Source organism: Schistocerca americana, chromosome 2 (assembly GCF_021461395.2).
Source record: "Schistocerca americana isolate TAMUIC-IGC-003095 chromosome 2, iqSchAmer2.1, whole genome shotgun sequence".
In the NCBI taxonomy this organism is placed as follows: domain Eukaryota; kingdom Metazoa; phylum Arthropoda; class Insecta; order Orthoptera; family Acrididae; genus Schistocerca; species Schistocerca americana.
The window spans coordinates 601,439,206-601,460,967 of record NC_060120.1 but is presented as its reverse complement, the minus strand read 5'-3'; the positions used below and the strand labels follow the sequence as shown (position 1 = coordinate 601,460,967).

The following is a 21,762-nucleotide window of genomic DNA, read 5'->3' as shown; positions in this document are numbered from 1 at the left end:
GTTCTCATTTGTGCAATTCGAAAGCCCTTCGCAGATTGCGAGGTGAAGATCTCTCTTGTCTTGACTCGTGAACCATGGGGTGCACTTGGTAGCCACAAAGTGGATGCCAAGATGCTGTGTCAGGACTTCATGACATTATCTAACTCAATTGTTACATTCTTCTGCAATCTCTTGGACAGTCAGTCTTAGATTGGCATGCCAAATTTTGTTGACATCCCTGACGTGATCGTCATCGATAGACGTCGAAGGCCATCCTGATTGAGGTCTTCAACATCTGTCTGGCCATTTGTAAACCATGTGAACCATTCGTAACACTGAGTATGGCTTAAGCACTCATCACCGTATGCTTTGCATCATTTGGTGTATCTCTAAACAGGTTTTCTTGAGTTTCATGCAACATTTAATGCAGATGTTTTGCTCCTCTAACTCATGTTCTGCTCAATACAGCACTGAACAATAATTAATAGACATACAACAATGAAATTTGTGGCAGTTACACATTTAACACAGGGGTGTGCAGGGATGCCAACCGCATTTCACTCCAACACACCATGGCTTGAAATTAAGAATGTTCCAGAATTTTGTGACCAGACCTCATACAGTGTCTGCATGTCATTCCTTGTTTACTTTTACCTAAATTTTAATATTTAAGAACTGTATGAATTTAATAGATTGTAAATTTTTCCGCATTAATAGTTCAGCAGTGAACTGTTCTTCTTGTTTTGTACTTTGTAATAGTATAAACATTTCACTTCATTCACCAGTCATTTAACTTCCAATAAAACTCTGTCAGCCAGCTTATTTATTTGCAGTTCTCAGTAATAAAAATATTTATTTTTCCATTACAGTAACATAACTTCACAATTAATAAATGTGTTTCTGTTGTTATCAACATTACATGGTCTTCAGTATATTACAGGGCAAACAACCTTTCACTACTATATACATGATAGAAATGAAACATTACAAAGGTAAAATCCATACATGTTTTACATGCCCCTTTAAAAAAAGAAAATTACAATTACAGTAGTAGTGGTCACAGGGAAAGTGAACATAATGATGGTAACTTCTTGCAGTCACTGGCTGTTAGCTGAATGTGTCACTCTGACTGGTGCAATGATGATTCTCTCCCAATGAAATATTTGTGACGATGTTGTTTCGATGCCCACCGATTCAACATGAATCGCAAAAAATTAATATTTTTTAAATTATTTTACTGACCATAATGAGTGAAAACTCCTTAATTATGTTTAAAAAAGAAAAAAAAAATGGTCTTACATATCTCAGGCTGCAAAAATAACATTGCAATTGAAGATTCTATCACACTACAAGCCCCACATTTGTTGTGGGCATGCTTCAACATAATGGTGCTGTTAGATTTTTATTCCTTGGTGTCAAGTGCTTACCAACACAGATTGTACTGCAGAAGAGTCAGATGATTACTCATCCACACTAAAATTATAATTGCAAAATTAATTCTTCAGTGGATTGGAAATGACAGCCAACGAGTTTCAAAATACAGGTTTGTTAAACCTCGACTATGGTTTTGACAATTTTAAAACTATCTTCTTCAGAAGGTATAGTACGTAGAATCACATATTATCTATATCCAATGTGGGAGTCATTGACTCTGTCTAGTACATGTGAGTGTCACCTACTTAATCACATGATTTGTGTGACACACACATTTAGTAGACAGAGTCAATGGCTCCTGCATAAGATATAGATAATATGTGATTCTGTCTACAATACCTTCTAAAGAATACAGCTTTAAAACTATTGAAAACATGGTCAAAGTTTAATAAACCTGTAGACTGCAAGTGGTTGTCTATTGTTTCCAATCCGTTGAAGCTCTTGTATGCATAGTTGCAGAAGTGCAGCCAACTGATTTTGATGAAATTTGGTTAGTGGTAGTGTGAACCCTTAGGAAGAACATGAGCTACTTTGGAAAGTGTGAAGCACAAGATATTTATTGATTTGGAGGATATAACATTAACTAGGGAAAAAATTTACTCCTTGAATAAGTTATCTACTCTTTAACTTTTGAACTTTTATCACATTTGTGAAAATTGTTTTATTGGTTGATATGTTCTACTTAATGTGATTCAACAAACAAATACAGTGCTTATACAGGTTGGCACAGTTAAAAGCAGCCTGCCTCCCCTTTGAATGCAAATGCAATATTTTGACTTCTGAAGTAGGGTAAACAGCTGCAACAATGTTCAGTTTTATGCAATAATCTATTGTCAGCATTCTTCTGTCAGCACTTCAGTTTGTTTCATCGGTGAATACAACTGTTTCACTTTGTGGTCTGCAAAAGACTTTCTCCATAGAAGAAACCTATGGTACTTGGCAGTGGAGAACCCTAACATTGTGTGTCAGAAGCCACTCCATGACTAAAAAAAATTGGTATTTGGTGGAGTGGAACAGGAATGTGCATCATTGAGCTGATGTTTTTTGACACTACCCTCAACATTGTTGAATATATTGAAATGTTTGATACATTTTGTGCCCAACGCACTGAATATGAAAGGCAATGCTCAATCTTCCAGCAACACACCACATGTATATGGTATCCCTGGAATGAGTCAATGATGTCTTCACTGAGGAATGAGCTGCCAGCAAATATTTATGGCTATCATGTTTGTCAGATATAATAACATGTGATTTTTTTCTATGAGAACACTTGAAGAGGGAGATCTATGAAATGAATCCAAACACACTAAAGGAACTGAAAGACAAACTCGGCCATGAAGTTGCCGCCTTCAGTATCCGAGCTTTACACCAGGTGTATCTGAATATGAGGTGCACAGTTGTGTATTGACGCTGCAGGGGTCATTTTCAGTATCTTTTATAAATATATTTTTCAGTATATTTTTATTGTAAATAAATGGTAAGCCCATTTTAGTTCATTTCTGTAACTCCACTGCATTTCCTTTATACTTACGCAGCCTACTTTTATCTATGCCACCCTGTACAATCCACAAGATGTTTAATCCGTACTTCCATAATAATATTATTAAATGTGTAAGTAACTCTGCCTGTTAAGTTTTCACAACTAAACTGCTGAAATAATTTACACAAAATTTTGTATAGAGATAGCTTGAACCGTGAGAAGTAACATAGGCTACTTCAGACAGTAAAAAAAGACCCCTGAAAGGGTGAAGTTGGGAATGGAACATCTTATTTTACATAAATAAACATAAACAGTGTTAAAAATTAGTAAATTTATTGCATAATCTACACATTGCATTATGTATAGTTCAATAGCGCGATGCGTATAGATGCATTCTTCTGCCCATGCCCCTTCTGCTGCACCACCAGGCAGTGACGCTGCATGTGCAGTATGGAGGAGGGAGGGTGGGCACTCATCCTAAGCTATGCTTACCTGAACAGGCGGATATGTGTGGGCAGCTAAAGTTAATTGCAATTACAACACTTACTTAGCATCTGTCATCAGAACCAAACTACTGATACAAAAGGTAAAATGGTGTGTTTTTGATGTTTTCCGCTCTTTGCCTTTTCTATTGTGTTCAGCATGATGCTTTCTGCATGGTTGCAACTGCATCACTAAGTGAACTACACCTGCAAGGATAGATTTGTGGTGACTACTGCACACGTCGATAGCAGCCGACACGTAAAATTCGCACCAACCACAGAGATTATTCTCCACAGTTCGCACGGGAGTCACAGAGAAGAGAGCCGTTGGCTCAAATGGCTCTGAGCACTATGGGACTTAACATCTGTGGTCATCAGTCCCCTAGAACTTAGAACTACTAAAACCTAACTAACCTAAGGACATCACACACATCCATGCCCGAGGCAGGATTCGAACCTGTGACCATAGCAGTCGAGCGGTTCCAGACTGAGCGCCTAGAACCGCGAGACCACCGCAGCCGGCAGAGAGCCGTTGACTGTGATTCTCATACCTACCTTTTTACTCTTTGTTGTTGATTCTCTTTTATGTATTCTCTTACTTGACAACCTGTTATATGTGATGAAATAAAAAGAAACTTGAGTTTGGACTTTGTTAGTTTCCGATTTCTAACTGTGTTTGCGTGGGTGCACACCTACTTACGCAACATTGGTGACCCCGACTGCAAAACAAACAGGAGATACGGATATGGACACGCCAGCAGTATCAAGATTAGTGGTTTGCTTACCACCCTTTTGGCCACACAACCCAACGCTGTGGTTCGCACTGGTGGAAGCAAGTTCCACATACGCGGGAATAACTGCTGAAACAACTAAGTTTTCCCTCGTAGTAAGCCAACTCGATCATTGTTACGCTACTGAAGTTCAGGATATCATAACAGCCCCTCCGACAGAGAATGCATATGAACGGATAAAGACTGAACTGATACGACGCTTAGCCATTTCTCAAGAAGATAGAATCTGGCAAGTATTGACGCAAGAAGAAATCGGTGCCCAGAAACCTTTGCAGTTCTTGCGCCATCTCTGCAGCAAGGTGGACCCCGGCACGATTCCAGACAGCCTTCTGCATACCCTGTGGAGTTCCCGCCTGCCACTGCAGGTAAAGGCAGTCATCGCCATGCAGAGTGAGATGTCACTGGACGTGGTAGCAGAACTCGCCGACCGCATACTGGAAGCCATCATGCCAAACACACAGGTCAGTGTTGTAGACATACCTGTCAGCGTAGCAGCTGCATCTACTATGGTGTCTCGGGCGGATTATGATGCACTAACCGCCAAGGTCGATCTCCTAGGCACACAGCTCTCGAAACTAATGTCGAATGGCATTATTGTCAATCAGAGATGCCGTAGTCGACGACGACAGAGAAGTCATTCTGCGTCGCAATCTACAACCGAGAACAGGCAGACCATTTGTTGGTATCATAGTCGGTATCGAGAGCAAGCACGTAAATGCATTAGCCCATGCTCTTTCTCCAAATCGGAGCGGAAGTGGCAGTAGACGCTACCTCCTACCTTCATGCATGTCGACACCTTTTTATAACAGATTGTGCGTCAGGCAGGAAATTTTTAATTGACACCGGTTCAGACCTCAGTATACTAACAAGACAGTCCTTGCATTGTTGCCAGCCGCGCACTGCATTTAACTTATCCGCCACCAACAATTCGCAGATTTCAACATACGGATTACAACAAGAGACTCTGAACTTGGGACTCCGTAGAGATTTTAAATTCTGAATTAACGAAACCGCCAGGAGCACCGCAGAAAGTGTTGCATGATACAGTACAGTGCATAAAAACTACGGACGGCCCGCCTGTGTCATGTCGACCTAGGAGACTAGCACCAGAACGCCTCGCTATAGCTAAAGCGGAATTCGAGCTAATGCTTAAAGAAGGAATTATACGCCCATCATCCAGTCCATGGGTGTCGGCCTTACACCTCGTACCAAAAAAAGGTAGAGCCTGGCGTCCGTGTGGTGACTACAGAGCACTGAACACCAGAACTATTCCGGATCATTATCCTGTACCTAAGGGACTACAATCATGCGCTGCACAGCGCCACAGTCTTTACTGTGCTAGATTGCGCAAAGGCCTATACACAAATTCCTGTAGCACCAGAAGACATACCAAAGACCGCCATAATAACACCCTTTGGATTGTTTGAAAGCAATTTCATGACGTTTGGGCTGCGAAATGCCGCAGAGACATGACAGCGTTTTCTGGATTCTGTATTAAGAGTATTGCCCTTCTGTTCCGCCTACCTGGATGACGTTCTCATATATTCCACAAACAACGAACAGCAGAAGCAGCATTTAAAAGATGTACTCCAATGCTTAGAGAAGTTTGGAATAGTGTTAAATACAGCAAAATGCCTGTTTGGCCAACCTGAAGTGGAATTTCTAGGTCATCGCATATTCGCTACATGTTCAGCACCCTTACCCGGAAAAGTTGAGGCTATTCTACACATGCCCAAGCCTACTACGCTCGAAGAATTAAGAAGATACCTAGGCATGTTAAATTTTTACAGAAGGATTCTACCACGGACAGCTGAACAGCAGGCACTGTTAAACGCGTTATTAGTCGGCCCAAAGGTTCACAGCAATGCAACCATACAATGGAATGAGGAATCTGATGCAGCAGTCGAAGTGACATGTCAGAGCCTGGCTCAGGCTGCACTGCTGGCGCACCCTAAACTAGAAGCACCTTTGGCACTGGTGGTGGACGCTAGCCAGTTTGGTGTTGGTGCAGCCCTGCAACAATTGGTGGATGGGGCATGGCAACCTCTGGCATACTATTCGCACAAGTTGTCACCAGCACAACAACGCTGGAGTGCTTACGATAGAGAACTTTTGGCTATATATTTAGCGATCAAACACTTCATACCACAAGTCGAAGCTCGTGATTTTGCAATTTTTACCGATCATAAGCCCTTGACTTACGCATTCGACAAGAACAGTGACAAATGCTCCCCAAGGCAGTATTCTCAATTGGAGCTCATAAGTCAATTCACCACAGACTTACGCCACATCTCAGGTTTAACTAACATGGTAGCTGATTGTTTGTCACGAGTATCCAGTATAACACAGCCTATCACTATGGCAGAACTAGCGCAAGCCCAGCAGGAAGATGATGAGCTAAATACCCTGTTGAGTGACAGCAACACATGGTTGAAGTTACAGCTAGTTGACGTTCCTGGGGAAGACGTACGATTACATTGTGACGTACAACATGGTCGATCACGCCCTTACGTTCCAATCACACATCGCAGAAGAGTGTTTGTCTCCATGGCCTATGTCACCCCGGTGTTTGAGCGACTACCAGACTGGTGTCCAAAAGATTTGTATCGTCAGGAATAGACCGCGATTGCCATAACTGGACTAGATCTTGCCCACTCCGTCAGCTTTGCAAAGTGAGCAGACATGTGCGCCCTCCAATCGGAAAATTCCTGGATGTCAAGGCACGCTTCTCACACATTCATTTGGACGTCTTAGGACCTCTTCCACCTTCAGATGGTAATCGCTACCTGCTAACAATCATTGACAGGTATACACGCTGGCCGGTAGCAATACCTACCGATAAAATCTTGGCGGAAACTCTGGCAACGGCATTCATGTCAACTTGGATATCGAGGTTTGGCTGCCCACTCCATATAACAACTGACAGAGGACGACCATTTGAATCAGAACTATTTGCCCAGTTAGCAAGATTCTGCCGATACTGCCATCACCGCACCACCGCCTACCATACGCCAAGCAACGGGATGGTAGAAATATGGCACCGTACCTTAAAAGCAGCACTCATGTGCCACAGTACTAAATGGACAGAAGCATTACCCATTGTACTGTTAGGTCTTAGGATGATCTTTAAACCTGATATGGACGTCTCCCCGGCATAGTTGGTCTATCGAGAAACAATACCTTTGCTCGGAGAGTTCGCTGACGACTCAGGGGTACCGAATGCAGATGACCAGTCAGAATATTAACAAGGATTGAGAGAAACGATCAAGAAAATCAAACCTGCGAAAGCATCAACACATGGAGCCCCGGTAACATTCATGCACAACAATTTGAAAACTTGCCCGCATGTATTGTTACGCACAGATGTCAAACCACCACTACAACCGCCATACACTGGACCTCATCGTGTGATATGCAGAGATGCACACACCTAGACATAGTACTGAATGGGAAACAAGCCACCATATCACTAAGTAGAGTGAAACCTGCTTATATACTTCAAGATACTCCAGCGATGTCAGCGTCGTGCAGCGATCAGTACAAGACAACGATGTAGAACCCCACTCTGCAGTCAATAAAGCAGCAGCCTTGATGCACCACACGTTCTGGCAGACAAGTGCACTTCCCTGCCTGCTACAGAGAGGAACATCTGAGCTCCGCTCTCACCAAGGGGGGCTCATGTGGCAACTACCGCACAAGTCGATTGCAGCCGACACGTAAAATTCGTACCAACCACAGAGATTATTCTCCACAGTTCGCACGGGAGTCACAGAGAAGCGAGCTGTCAACTGTGATTCTCGTACCTACCTTTTTACTCTTTGTTGTTGTTTCTTTTTTGTGTATTCTCTTACTTGACAACATGTTACATGTGATGAAATAAAAAGAAACTTGAGTTCGGACTACGTTGGTTTCCGATTTCTAACTGTTTGCGTGGGTACACACCTACTAATACACAACAGGTCAAACCCATAGTGTCCATGCACCAACACTTCAGCACTGGACCCACTGCCCACTACCTGCTAAAACTTAATGTATTTATAATGGGACATACACATAAGTGATTTGAAAGTAGTACGTCAACGTAATAACTGTAAATCACAGAAAGGATGACTACAATCTGATGATTTCTGCATGGTTGCAACTCACCTCCGAGGATAGATCAGATCCCTTGCATCCACACTCCCGCACTTCAACACCGGACTCACTGCTCAGGGAAAACTAAGCATTGATCGTTTGCTCTTGCCACATGTATTTGAAGGTGCTAACCAACCTAAGACATACTGCTCATAGTAGCTGGAATTATTAGTCTGAAAATGAAGTAAATACTGATGTAATGTTATTCAGCACACCGTCCTCAGTTGCTAACAGAAATATCTTCTATTGTTACGCCCTGTATACATGTATAAATTTTTTTTAAATCTGGAACTATATTTACTTGGAGAACAAGAGATTAAGAATGTTTGCAATATGTCCGATAAAAAGAAATGGAAGCTATATACTGCAATATGTCCGATAAAAAGAAATGGAAGCTATATACATGTTAGCTGAAATGATAGTTTCCAAATAACTTCAAGTGACTGAACTATAAATAGAGATTAGTCACACATGAGTAATGTTAAAAAAGGAGAATCTCAAAAATTGCAAGGAATTCTTAAAAAATGCAAGTTATGTTTCTAGTGAAGTTTGTGTACGGTGGGGCAATTCATAGTAGCAAATGGCAATGTATGATGTAACACACCATGCAACAGCATAATGCCAACATGACTGACTGCAGAACATTTAGCATTGATTTTCATGTTAGGTTAGTTATGGTGAGGGTATTTAGTTGCAGTAGTCCTCAACATAGCTAACATAAAGCAGACTTAAGGGGTTGAGACATGACCTACCTGCAAAGCAAATACTGCACTCAGTGTTTCATTGAAGAAATGTCATAAATCTACTGTGAAATGGTAGTATGGGAAAGCTTCCAATAATATTCACTACAAACTTTAATTAATGTGACTTTTCCCACATTTATTATCACTATAAGTAGCATGATGACCAGTTCCGGCTCTTGTGTAAAAGATTATTTGTGGGTAGCGATCTTCCCAATCACGCCTGACAGTGGCAGGTACCATGCACTTTTGTAACTGAAGTCTGACAGATGAACATTCTCAAGTTGATTTAAAATTACCCAGTTGGTGGACACAGTATTTTGCCAGATGACAGATAATAACGTAGAAATGTATTTAGTTGACACTGAGCAGTTAAGAGTATAAGCATGAGGTGGATTTGAAGCACTGCATAATTGGTGTCTAGGTATGAACTGAAAATTTTCCAAATTACAAAGATATAAAATACAAAACTGCGTGATGTTAAGATTTTGATACTTAGGTGCAGATTCCCTTTTAGATGTTAGTCATGTCATTACCGGCCTTGGACTTTAACATAACACTAACTATCCACAATTTCCCAAACTTCCACATAAATCCTATAAGATTTCCAAACATGAACTAACTATTTTGAGGTGGAGTATATTATATAACGACTGGCTTATAAGCATTTTAGTGTTTAAGAAACTACATAATCATTTGAAAAACTGCTTCGTTAGATTTTGCTAATTGGACTGAGATATATGTTATGGCATTATTTGGTTTACTGAATATGTGTATCATTGACAAAATATAAAAGTTCATGGAACATGTTGTGTGCATACATTGAGAACAACCCATTTACAACTACAGTCACCATGTTTAGTTTTAAAGTTATTTATGCAATTTCTTAATTAATGGCTTAATTAATTAGTGAAGGAAGTCATTCAGTGCATAAAAGTCAGTACAACAAATGCACTGTACTAAATTCTGTAATTTAAGAAGTATAAAGGCTCAATCTGCAATGAAAAATCTAGGTGCTTTTGAACTTTTTTATTATCTAGTAAGTTACATAGTTTCACATAAATTGAAATACTGTTACTTCAAGCTTGGGATACCACTCTTTTTAAAGAGAGATGTCAGCATATTTTATGCAAGCAAAGTTCCCTAACTTGTATTGTAGTCAAGTTTTCAGTTCTTAATAACTTTTAAATAATGTGGTTCCCAATAAAACTAATTACACTACTAGAATCAGCACATTGAAAAGAAAAACCTGAATAATAATTGTAAGTGAGGTAACGTCTGATTAAAGTTTTGATAGATTCTTGTACATACTGCACATGTACTTCATAGATACTTGGATGATAAGTGGAAAATGAATAGAAAAAAATTATTAACAGGGATAGAGTAATAATAGGTGGAGTCATTCCAGCTTGCTAAGGTAGAAAATGTAATATTGATGGGTTACAGAGACAATTTCCTAAGTGTATACCAGCACTGCTGCTTTCCTAAGCATATACCAATACCACTGCTGATTATTATTGGTATTAAGGATACTAAATACCTAAGGTCTTAAGTCTCCTAGTCACTTCCTAGGACAGAATCAGTGTATCCACCTGTCTGTCTAGAGTGCATACTACGTGCAGATCTGAGAAAGTGTTCTGAATGTTTGTGTAGCATGTATCAGAGGATGAATGTTGGTAACAGTCCAGTACTTATACAGTGGGATTTGGGAAGCTGGATGCCTAAAAGACACATCCAGGCTAACTGTTAATCTGCCAGGTGGATTCAAAACTATGCCACTGGTGGTCATGGAAGTAATGCTGTAAAATACGTGAATGCCATCCTCCGACTGATAGTGCAACCATATCGGCAGCATATTGGTGAGACATTTGTCTTGATGGATGACAATTCGTGTCCCCATCGTGCACACCTTTTGAATGACTTCCTTCAGGATAATGACATTGCCTGACCAGAGTGGGCAGTGTGTTCTCCAGACATGAACCCTATTGAACGTACCTGGGATAGATTGAAACGGGCTGTTTGTGGACGACGTGACCCTCCAACTACTCTGAGGTATCTGTGCTGAATTGCCATTGAGGAGTGGGACAATCTGGACCAATGGTGCTGTGATGAACTTGTGGATAGTATTCCATGATGAATACAGACATGCATCAATGCAAGAGGACGTGCTATTGGGTATTAGAGGTACCAGTGTGGACCAGCACCTCTGAAGGTCTCATTATATGGTAGTAAAACAATGCAATGTGTGGTTTTCATGAGCAATGATGTTTATGTTGTTGTTGTTGTTGTTGTTGTTGTTGTTGTTGTTGTTGTCTTCAGTCCAGAGACTGGTTTGATGCAGCTCTCCATGATACTCTATCCAGTGCAAGCTTCTTCATCTCCCAGTACCTACTGCAGCCTATATCCTTCTGAATCTGTTTAGTGTATTCATCTCTTGGTCTCCCTATGTGATTTTTACCCTCCACACTGCCCTCCAATATTAAATTGGTGATCACTTGATGCCTCAGAATATGTCCTACCAACCGATCCCTTCTTCTAGTCAGGTTGTACCACAAATTTTTCTTCTCCCCAATTCTATTCAGTACCTCCTCATTAGTTATGTGATCTACCCATCTAATCTTCAGCATCCTTATGTAGCACCACATTTCGAAAGCTTCTATTCTCTTTTTGTCTAAACTATTTATCATCCATGTTTCACTTCCATACATGGCTACACTCCATACAAATACCGTCAGAAAAGAATTCCTGACACCTAAATCTATACTCGATGTTAACGAATTTCTCTTCTTCAGAAACGCCTTCCTTGCCATTGCCAGTCTACATTTTATATCCTCTCTACTTCAACTGTCACCTTTTATATTTTGCTCCCCAAATAGCAAAACTCCTTTACTACTTTAAGTGTCTCATTTCCTAATCTAATACCCTCAGCATTACCCGATTTAATTTGACTACATTCCATTATCCTCATTTTGCTTTTGTTGATGTTCATCTTATATCCTCCTTTCAAGACACTGTCCATTTCTGTTCAACCGCTCTTCAAAGTCCTTTGCTGTCTCTGACAGAATTACAATGTCATCAGCGAACCACAAAGTTTTAATTTCTTGTCCATGGATTTTAATTCCTACTCCAAATTTTTCTTTTGTTTCCTTTACTGCTTGCTCAATATACAGATTGAATAACATCGGGGATAGGCTACAAACGTGTCTCACCCCCTTCCCAACCACTGCCTCCCTTTCATGCCCCTTGACTCTTATAACTGCCATCTGGTTTCTGTACAAATTGTAAATAGCCTTTCGCTCCCTGTATTTTACCCCTGCCATCTTCAGAATTTGAAAGAGAGTATTCCAGTCAACATTGTCAAAAGCTTTCTGTAAGTCTACAAAATCTAGAAACATGGATTTGCCTTTCCTTAATCTATTTTCTAACATAAATCATATGATCAGTATTGCCTCACGTGTTCCAAGATTTCTGCGGAATCCAAACTGATCTTCGCCGAGGTCGGCTTCTACTAGTCTTTCCATTCGTCTGTAAAGAATTCGTGTTAGTATTTTGCAGCTGCGACTTATTAAACTGATAGTTCAGTAATTTTCACATTTGTCAACACCTGCTTTCTTTGGGATTGGAATTATTATATTCTTCTTGAAGTCTGAGGGTATTTCACCTGCCTCATACATCTTGCTCACCAGATGGTAGTTTTGTCAGGGCTGGCTCTCCCAAGGCCGTCAGCAGTTCCAATGGAATGTTGTCTATTCCAGAGGCCTTGTTTCAACGTAGGTCTTTCAGTGTCAAACTCTTCACAGCAGTGAAGAGTTTGACATCCTCAAGTACGTCACCCTTGTATAGACCCTCTATATACTCCTTCCATCTTTCTGCTTTCCCTTCTTTGCTTATTACTGGATTTCCATCTGAGCTCTTGATATTCATGCAAGTCGTTCTCTTTTTTCCAAAGGTCTCTTTAATTTTCCTGTAGGCAGTATCTATCTTACCCCTAGTGATATGCACCTCTACATCCTTACATTTGTCCTCTAGCCATCACTGCTTAGCCATTTTGCACTTCCTGTCAATCTCATTTTTGAGACGTTTGTATTCTTTTTTGCCTGCTTCATTTACTGCATTTTTGTATTTTCTCCTTTCATCAATTAAATTCAATATATCTTCTGTTACCCGAGGATTTCTATTAGCCCTCGTCTTTTTACCTACTTGATCCTCTGCTACCTTCACTATTTCGTCTCTCAAAGCTACCCATTCCCTTTCTACTGTATTTCTTTCCCCCATTCTTGTCAATCGTTCCCTTATGCTCTCCCTGAAGCTCTCTACAACCTCTGGTTCTTTCAGTTTATCCAGGTCCCATCTCCTCAATTTACCACCTTTTTGCAGTTTCTTCAGTTTTAATCTACAGTTCATAACCAATAGATTGTGGTGAGAGTCCAAATCTGCCCCTGGAAATGTCTTACAATTTAAAACCTGGTTCCTAAATCTCTGTCTTACCATTATATAATCTATCTGAAACCTTTTAGTACCTCCAGGGTTCTTCCATGTATATAACCTTCTTTCATGATTCTTGAAGTGTTAGCTGTGATTAAGTTATGCTTTGTGCAAAATTCTACCAGGCAGCTTCTTCTTTCATTCCTTACTCCCATTTCATATTCACATACTACGTTTCCTTCTCTTCCTTTTCCTACTGTCGAGTTCCAGTCACCCATGACTGTTAAATTTTCATCTCTCTTCACTGTCTGAATAATTTCTTTTATCTCATCATACATTTCATCAATCTCTTCGTCATCTTCGGAGCTAGGTTGCATATAAACTTGTACTACTGTAGTAGGCATGGGCTTTGTGTCTATCTTGGCCACAATAATGTGTTCACTATGCTATTTGTAGTAGCTTACCCGCATTCCTATCTTTGTATTCATTATTAAACCTACTCTTGCATTACCCCTATTGGATTTTGTATTTATAACTCTGTATTCACCTGACCAAAAGTCTTGTTCCTCCTGCCACCGAACTTCACTAATTGCCACTATATCTAAGTTTAACCTATCCATTTCCCTTTTTAAATTTTCTAACCTATCTGCCCGATTAAGGGATCTGACATTCCATGCTCCGATCCGTAGAACACCAGTTTTCTTTCACCTGATAACAACGTCCTCCTGAGTAGTCCCCATCCAGAGATCCGAATGGGGGACTATTTTAGCCCCGGAATATTTTACCCAAGAGGACGCCATCATCATTTATCCATACAGTAAAGCTGCATGCCCTCGGGAAAAATTACAGCCGTAGTTTCCCCTTGCATTCAGCCATTCGCAGTACCAGCACAGCAAGGCTGTTTTGGTTAATGTTGCAAGGCCAGGTCAGTCAATCATCGAGACTGTTGCCCCTGCAACTACTGAAAAGGCTGCTGCCCCTCTTCAGGAACCACACGTTTGTCTGGCCTCTCAACAGATACCCCTCAATTGTGGTTGCACGTACGGTATGGCTATCTGTATCACTGAGGCACGCAAGCCTCCCCACCAACGGCAAGGTCCATGGTTCATGGGGGCATGTTTATGATATCAATTTCAATTTCCTGTACCGGTTCCTGAACTCTCGGAACTGAGGTGATGCAAAACTTTTTTTGATGTATGTATAATAAAACATTGAATACATTTTATTTTTGTTTTATTAAAATTCTAGGCATACGTGGTGTGTTGAAAGTGAGGATGGTGGTAAGTGATATTTGGAATGGAACACATCTGAAGTGTACCACTATGTATAACAGTGGAGCGAATCATGTGGAACAGTGTGTAACACTTTGTCATTTTTTTCTTCCAGAATGTCTTCAAAATTTGTGTGCTACGCAAATACACATATTTTTTTGCCAAGTTCAATTGAGTCCTGGCAGCAGTGGAGCAGATAATGATACCTCTGTAATGATTTTTCTCATCTGTTGTGATTTTCATTATTGCCTTACAGACCACTTATTGCATCCAGCCAGGTGAGAAATGTCTGGAATATCTATAGCACTATTGTGCTGCTGCTAAGACACGTAAAAGTTGTCACTCTGCCAGGAATTGGATTATGTGTAGAAATATCTCAAAGAATTTGGAGACATATTCATCTCAAAGGCAGTTCAGGAAATGATAGAAGTCAGTGATCCATTTTCTTGGATCCAGTGAAGTCTCTTCTATGAAAGTCAGTCTTGTAACAGTAATAAATGATTCATTTGTTTCGATGCCATAAAGTATCTTCTTAGGAAAACAGTGATGGAGCAATGGGATGGCATAAGATGTAATTGAGGACAGTAAGCTTTGATTGTTGAAAACAGCTACTCATCCTGGTGTTTCTCTTAGTTACATAATTAGGAGATGCTAAATCTTCTCTGTGTAAGTTACTGTTTTATTTGAAATAGTTCCTTTCATGTGCAGCTGACAGTCTGTGTGTGAAGCTTATTATGTACAAGTACACAAATTGTTACAGTTATGACTGAAAGACTGCAGCCTCAACTGCTGAGGAGTCTAGTTCACAAGCCAAAGTCCATTCCCATAAACAGTGTCCAGTTAGTCTCACCAAGCATAGATAGTGAATAATAGAATATTCCAAAATGCTAGTTCAGGATTTGGAGCCTGGTTGTAATTCTTGATTGTTGTCATAGATATCAGTATTCCATAGCAACGTGACATGAACTGGCTGTAATGGTCTGTGTGCCCAATTAAATAAGGCCAAGCATTGTGTTTGCACCTACGCAAACAGGGTGGTGGCCAGAGGTCACAATGGTTCACCCTCTTATCAGATGTACTGAAGTAGGCCTGTCTGGCTAGCCTGTGAGTCTTCCTGGCATGCTGTGGCTAGTGTTACTATTGTTGTTAATCTCATTTGCGAATTGGCCGAGGTAGCCATAGCAGGATAGGTGCTGCCACTGCTTGGACTATCTTGCTTCTGCTCTTTGAAATGAGCTGCAGTCACTGCGATTACACTTTGTATTGAGAGGCAGTGATTTATTTGCAGTGTGAGAGTTTAGTTGTGTATTTCCAGTGTGTTTTAAGTGAGTATTGATGGCATTCTACATTTCTGTTATATCCTTTTTTATGACAAAAAATAATAATTTAATGTAGTCAATATATTTTATGTAATATTGCCACTGTTTAAATCTTTATAATATTTTCACTGCTGTTGTTATTTTTATTTTATGCTGCAATAAAAATAAAAGTGTCTGTAAGAAATCAACAAGAGGCAGTATACGCTATGTCAGAGCAACAGGTCTATGAGACAGCCATTCTTGAAATGCTCTAGAAACTATAGGACAAAGTGCACAAATCAATGTAAACAAACTAGTCAATGAATTGTCAGTGATGTGGTCCTCTTTTTTTTTTTCTTTCTGAGTGAGCTGTGTTAACAACTTTCTAAGATTGATTGTTGTCAAGATTACCAGTTTTATGAGTAGTGGAATATTGTAGCTGCACTTCATTAACCTTGATGTTAGAATCTGAATCCAAACTCTGACTCTAACCAACATGAGAAACTCTTTTTAATGGGGAAGAGAGATCTGAAGCCAAGCAAGGACCAGGAGAACACTAGAAATGAAGTTAAAGTTCTGATTGAACAGAAATTTGGTTTTGACTTTTCGAAGGAACTGCCCTATAATTTTCCTAAAGAGATTGAGCGAAATTATATAAATTGTCATTTCTGTAAAATGGAAAATTCAAATAAGAATGTTTCAAAACTTACAAAGAGACAAAGGCTGGCCAGTACTTAACTTTGAGGAGAACAACTACCATAACATTCAATAGAAGCACTCCCCTGAAAAATGAATATTTTGTTCTGAAAGCTAGAAATGTTGTTTTCTGTTTGAAGTATTTTTATGCTGCTTGGCAGTAATGGTAACGTAAGTTCCAAAGACGAATTACAGTGTTCAGTTCTTCATTTGTGTGGCTAACTCCGTACTTCCTTTTTGAATGGTTGCCTTTTCAGTATTTGTGTTAATATTCATCAAAGAGTTACTGCATCACATTAAACAAGTGAATTTTCCAGAAATTATGTGGAAAATAACTCTTTTGGTGTACTTCATCTCTTCTCATCATTTCTTCCAGTGTAGAATCTGTGTAATAATGAAGTGTATTTAGTTTTTGTACTTGATACATCTTTAAGCCATAAATTTTAGTGTAAGTTAGACTATGAACCTAAATTAGCACTATTATTACATTTCATTTCAGAATTTGACGGGTGGTGTCAAAGGAGGTTTGCATATAACAGATGTTACAAATGCATCCAGGACAATGCTTATGAATATAGAAAGTCTTCTGTGGGATTCAGTACTCTGTAGGTATGTTTAATTCAGAGCTGTTCTGTGATTTTATTCCTCTAGAGTAACAAAAGTAAAAGTTGTAGATACAAACATGAAACATATATATTTAAAAAAAAAATAATTTATTTGTAATTAAAGAATAAATAATGCCATGAAAGGATGCAACAATAGATGATTAGAGAGATTCATGAAGATCTCATTTACAATCAATAATTAAGGGCACTCATTTAGAAATTACCTCATACACATTCTGCAAGCCACTATGTGGTGCATGGTGGAAGGTACCTCGTACCACTACTAGTCTTTCACTTTTGTATTACACTCGCAAATGGAGCGAGGAATAAATGACTGCATCTGCACCTCCATATGATCTCCAATTTGTCTTATCCTGTATTTGCAATACTTGTGTGAAATAACATTGGTGGCAGTATGATCATTCTGCAATCAGCTACAAATGGTGGTTATCTAAATTTTCTCGACTTTTTTTTTTTTATGAAAAGACTGTTATCTTCGTCTGGGATCCACATTTGAGTTAATTAAGCATCTCTGTAATACATGCATTTTGATCAAACCTACCAGTAACAAACATAGCAGTATGCCTCTGAATTGCTTTGATGTCCTCCTCTGATACAACCTGGCAGGAATCCCAAACTCTGGAGTGATACTCAAGAATGAATCCTCCTAGTGTTTTGTACATTATCTCCTTTATAGATCAGCTGCACTTTAGTAGAATTCTCTCAGTAAACTGAAGTCAACCATTTGTTGTGCCTGCTACCAGCCTTACATGCTCTTTCCTCTTCAAGTCACTTTGCAACATTATCCGTTGATATTAGTTGGTGTGACCATGACAAGAAGCACACCACTAAACTGTATTCATACATTACAGGATTATTTTTCTTACCCATCTGCATCCCCTGCATTTTTCTACATTAGAACATGCTGCCATTCATCAAAACAAATAACAATTATCTCTGTCATCCTGTATCCTACAACAGTCATTTAACAATCCTATACACTACAACACCATCCGCAAACAGTCTCACATTGCTGCTCACCATATCCATCAGATCATTTATGTATGTAGAGAATGAAAGCATTCCTTTTGCTTTTCCTTGTGGTACTCATGACAGTAACGTTGTCTCTGATGAACATTCACCATCCAGGACAATGTACAGAGTACTATTACTGAAGAACTCTTTGAGCTACTCACATATCTGGGACATATTGTGTATACTCAGACCTTCATTACAGTCTGCAGTGGGCGCCAGACCCATTTATTATATTTAAAATTAGAATGTACTCAGGAATTAGAAGCAGATGGATATTAAAGATAGTGGCCTGTAATTTTACAGTCTGTTCTTTTACCCTTCTTCCACACAGGAATTGTCTGTGCCTTTTTCCGGTTGCACAGGACTTTGCACTGAGTGAGTGATTCTGGATGAATGAAAACCAAGCAAGAGACCAGTGGGCCAGTATAGAAGAGTATTCTCGGTAAATCAGAACTGCGATTCCATCCTTATTTATTTTTGACTGTTTCAGTTGCTTATCAGTGCCACAGATGCCTATTACTAGGTTCTCCATGTGATAATCTGTGTGATGGTCAAACAGTGGTATGTCTGTTATGATCCTTGTTGAGTACCACACAAGAGGTACACAACAAATACTGCAGGAGGCTACCAACACACAGGAACAATCATCTGGCATCTCAGGTCCATCTCTCTAGATTGCACTCACAAATCTGGACATCTACCTGCTTCCATGCCTCTTCCTCTGGTATGTCGTATGTCTGCCGATTAGAGTGGACACAGCCAATATGGAACAGTGTCAATTGTGAGCTACTTTGCTTCCCTCTTGTACTGGCAGACATGGATATACTTCTGCTTACAGGCACAAAACATGTGCCGTGGACACAGTTCCAGACCATTCAGTGCCTACAGTCAGCTCAGTACAGTATTCTAAAGACTGCCCTCTTACGTAAGAGTCACTGTTTGTAATTGGATTGTTGATTGTTTGTGTAATTACAGTCAGTTACAGTGATACTATACACACTGCCAAAAGTCAGCAATGTTATTTTAGATACCATTCTATTAGGTTTTGCACATAAAGTGCCATGTCAAATTATACCAAAGTGAAGTGACAGTTTGTAAAATGCTCTTAATTAATGGTATTTGTTACTTTTTATTGTGTTGCCACATCTTTGTTATATTGCTCCCTTGTCAGGCAAGTGTTTAATAATGCAATGATCACCATAAAAGAACTGTAGCAGGGAAACATTTTTTGGTATCATGCATGTTTAGCCTGAATTAATAGTAGCATTCAGTTACGACACTCAACAATCCTGCATTAATAATTTTTTAAAAGTGAAATTTAAAAGTTCAACATTTCTTTTTATCTCTTCTGTTGCCACACAAGACTGGTCTATGAGTGAGTGAATAGAAGCCTTTGACTTGCTTAGCAATTTTATCTAGGGCCAAAATTTTCTCGTGTTTTCAGCAAGATCTTTTGGTAATGTATGATAGTGCTAGTTATATGCTTTACAAATCAGTCTTTTTATAGACACACAAATTTCCCTAACTTTTGCCTGTTGACGTTTCCTTATTCTTTTTTTCAACTGAGAGGGGAGCAATCTCTTGTCCTCTCAGAATTTCCTGAATTTTCTTATTCAACCACAGTGCAGCTTTTCTGTCCTTAATCCAGTTACTTGGCACATACTTCTTAAGAGAGCAGTTCACAATCAGTTTAACTGTTCACAATTCCTGTATGTCCATCATATTGGAAATAAATTATGTCCATTCATTGTCTAAGTGGAATGCAAACAACCGCTTATCTGGTCTTTTGAGAATAAAAGCTCTCCTAGTGTTCTTGATAAAGTTATTAACTCCAATAACTATTGCACCAACAGTATACATGGATAGGGCTTTTAGAGCCCAGAAGAGAGCAATTGGGATAATAGCGAATATTAATAAACGTCAATCCTGTAGAGAATACTTGATTAAGTATAATATACTAACAGTGTATTAATTATATGTTCTAAGGACTATACTGTTTGTAAAAGAAAATATGGAGCACAGTATAATAAATAGTGATATCCATAGTTACAATACAAGGAAGAAAGAGGATTACTACATAAAATACAGAAATAAAAAAAGCAACCAATCATAATCCATTTTCTGCTGGAAGATTTTTTTACAACAGATTGCCAAAAACCATAAAAATGTTAAAAGGAAACATATTTAAAATAAAATTAAAGCAGCTGTTAATTGCTAAATGTTTGTACTCCATCAAGGATTTTTAATGTTGTATGTACCTTATTTCTACTACTAAACTATGTTGTTCATGTATGTACTGACTGACTATGTCCACGACTGTAAAAGTTATTATGGACAAATAAACCATTATTATTATTATTATTATTATTATTATTATTATTATTATTATTATGACATAATGATCACTAATCCCTGTCTCTGTACCGATGCTGTCAGTAAGATCAGTGCTATTTGTGGCTACAAGACCTAAAATAATTCCACTATGTGTCGGCTGTTGAACTGACCTCAGTACAATTTTTGGAAAATGAGTTCAGATCAACTTTACGAGATTGTCACCTGCAGTGAATCCATAGAGGCCTCAATACTTTGTGATACAGCAGAAGAGGCATCTATTCTTACTTGTATCAGCAAATCAGTTATATATGAATGTTGATTTTTCATGCTTAGCTTGACTGCAAGTGCAAACTTGCCTTTTCCATTCATCAGGCCTTCTCTATGACCACCTTGTTTCTTACATGTTGCTGTATGTGTTGGAAGTTGAAGCTGAGGACTAAGGTCATGGCACATTACTGTGGTATTGTCAGTGGAAATAAAAAGTTAGTAAAATATGAACACCTGAAATCATTAACAGTGGCATAAGCATATTCAATGAAAAATATAAAATTCAAATTTAGACTGTACACAGGTAAGTCCTCAGACTTAGAATCTTGCTTTTTACAGGCAATGCTCTTATCAAATGGCTGCATGAGTTGGAGCAATGATTAACACAGCAGACTCACATTCAGGATGAGTGGAATTCAAATTTTTCTCTACCAACCTGTATTGAGATATTCATTGATTTCTCTGAATCAGTTATGACAAATATTTTTATGATTCCTTTGAATAGGCCTTGATAAATTTTTTGCTACTGCCATTGCACTCTCAGCTACTACTTCAGTGGCATAATATTAAAACCAGATATTTCTTTTTCTTTTCCTTTTTTTTTAGCAACTGGGCTGTCAAGGAAGACGTCACAACTTTTGTCTGTCATTACCACTCCCATACTTTCTGATCTCCATAGGGGTTCTCATGCATGCCTTGGTGGTCTGTCTTGTTTAACAGGTTCTATATTGTGGAGAATGGCTTAGACGCAGCATGAGGTTGCTTCCAAAATTAAGTTCAAGAAGAAA

The 21,762-nt window shown here is 39.1% G+C and overlaps 1 protein-coding gene across 1 annotated transcript in view; it reads left to right on the top strand.

The window, feature by feature from the left end:
* LOC124594231 (glycerol kinase-like) overlaps positions 1-21,762 on the top strand; it is a 165,996-nt gene that overhangs the window by 9,395 nt on the left and 134,839 nt on the right. Inside the window, exon 4 of the mRNA XM_047132597.1 lies at positions 17,233-17,342. Within this exon, the coding sequence (XP_046988553.1) occupies positions 17,233-17,342 (110 nt within the window). The remainder of the gene's footprint in view (positions 1-17,232; positions 17,343-21,762) is intronic.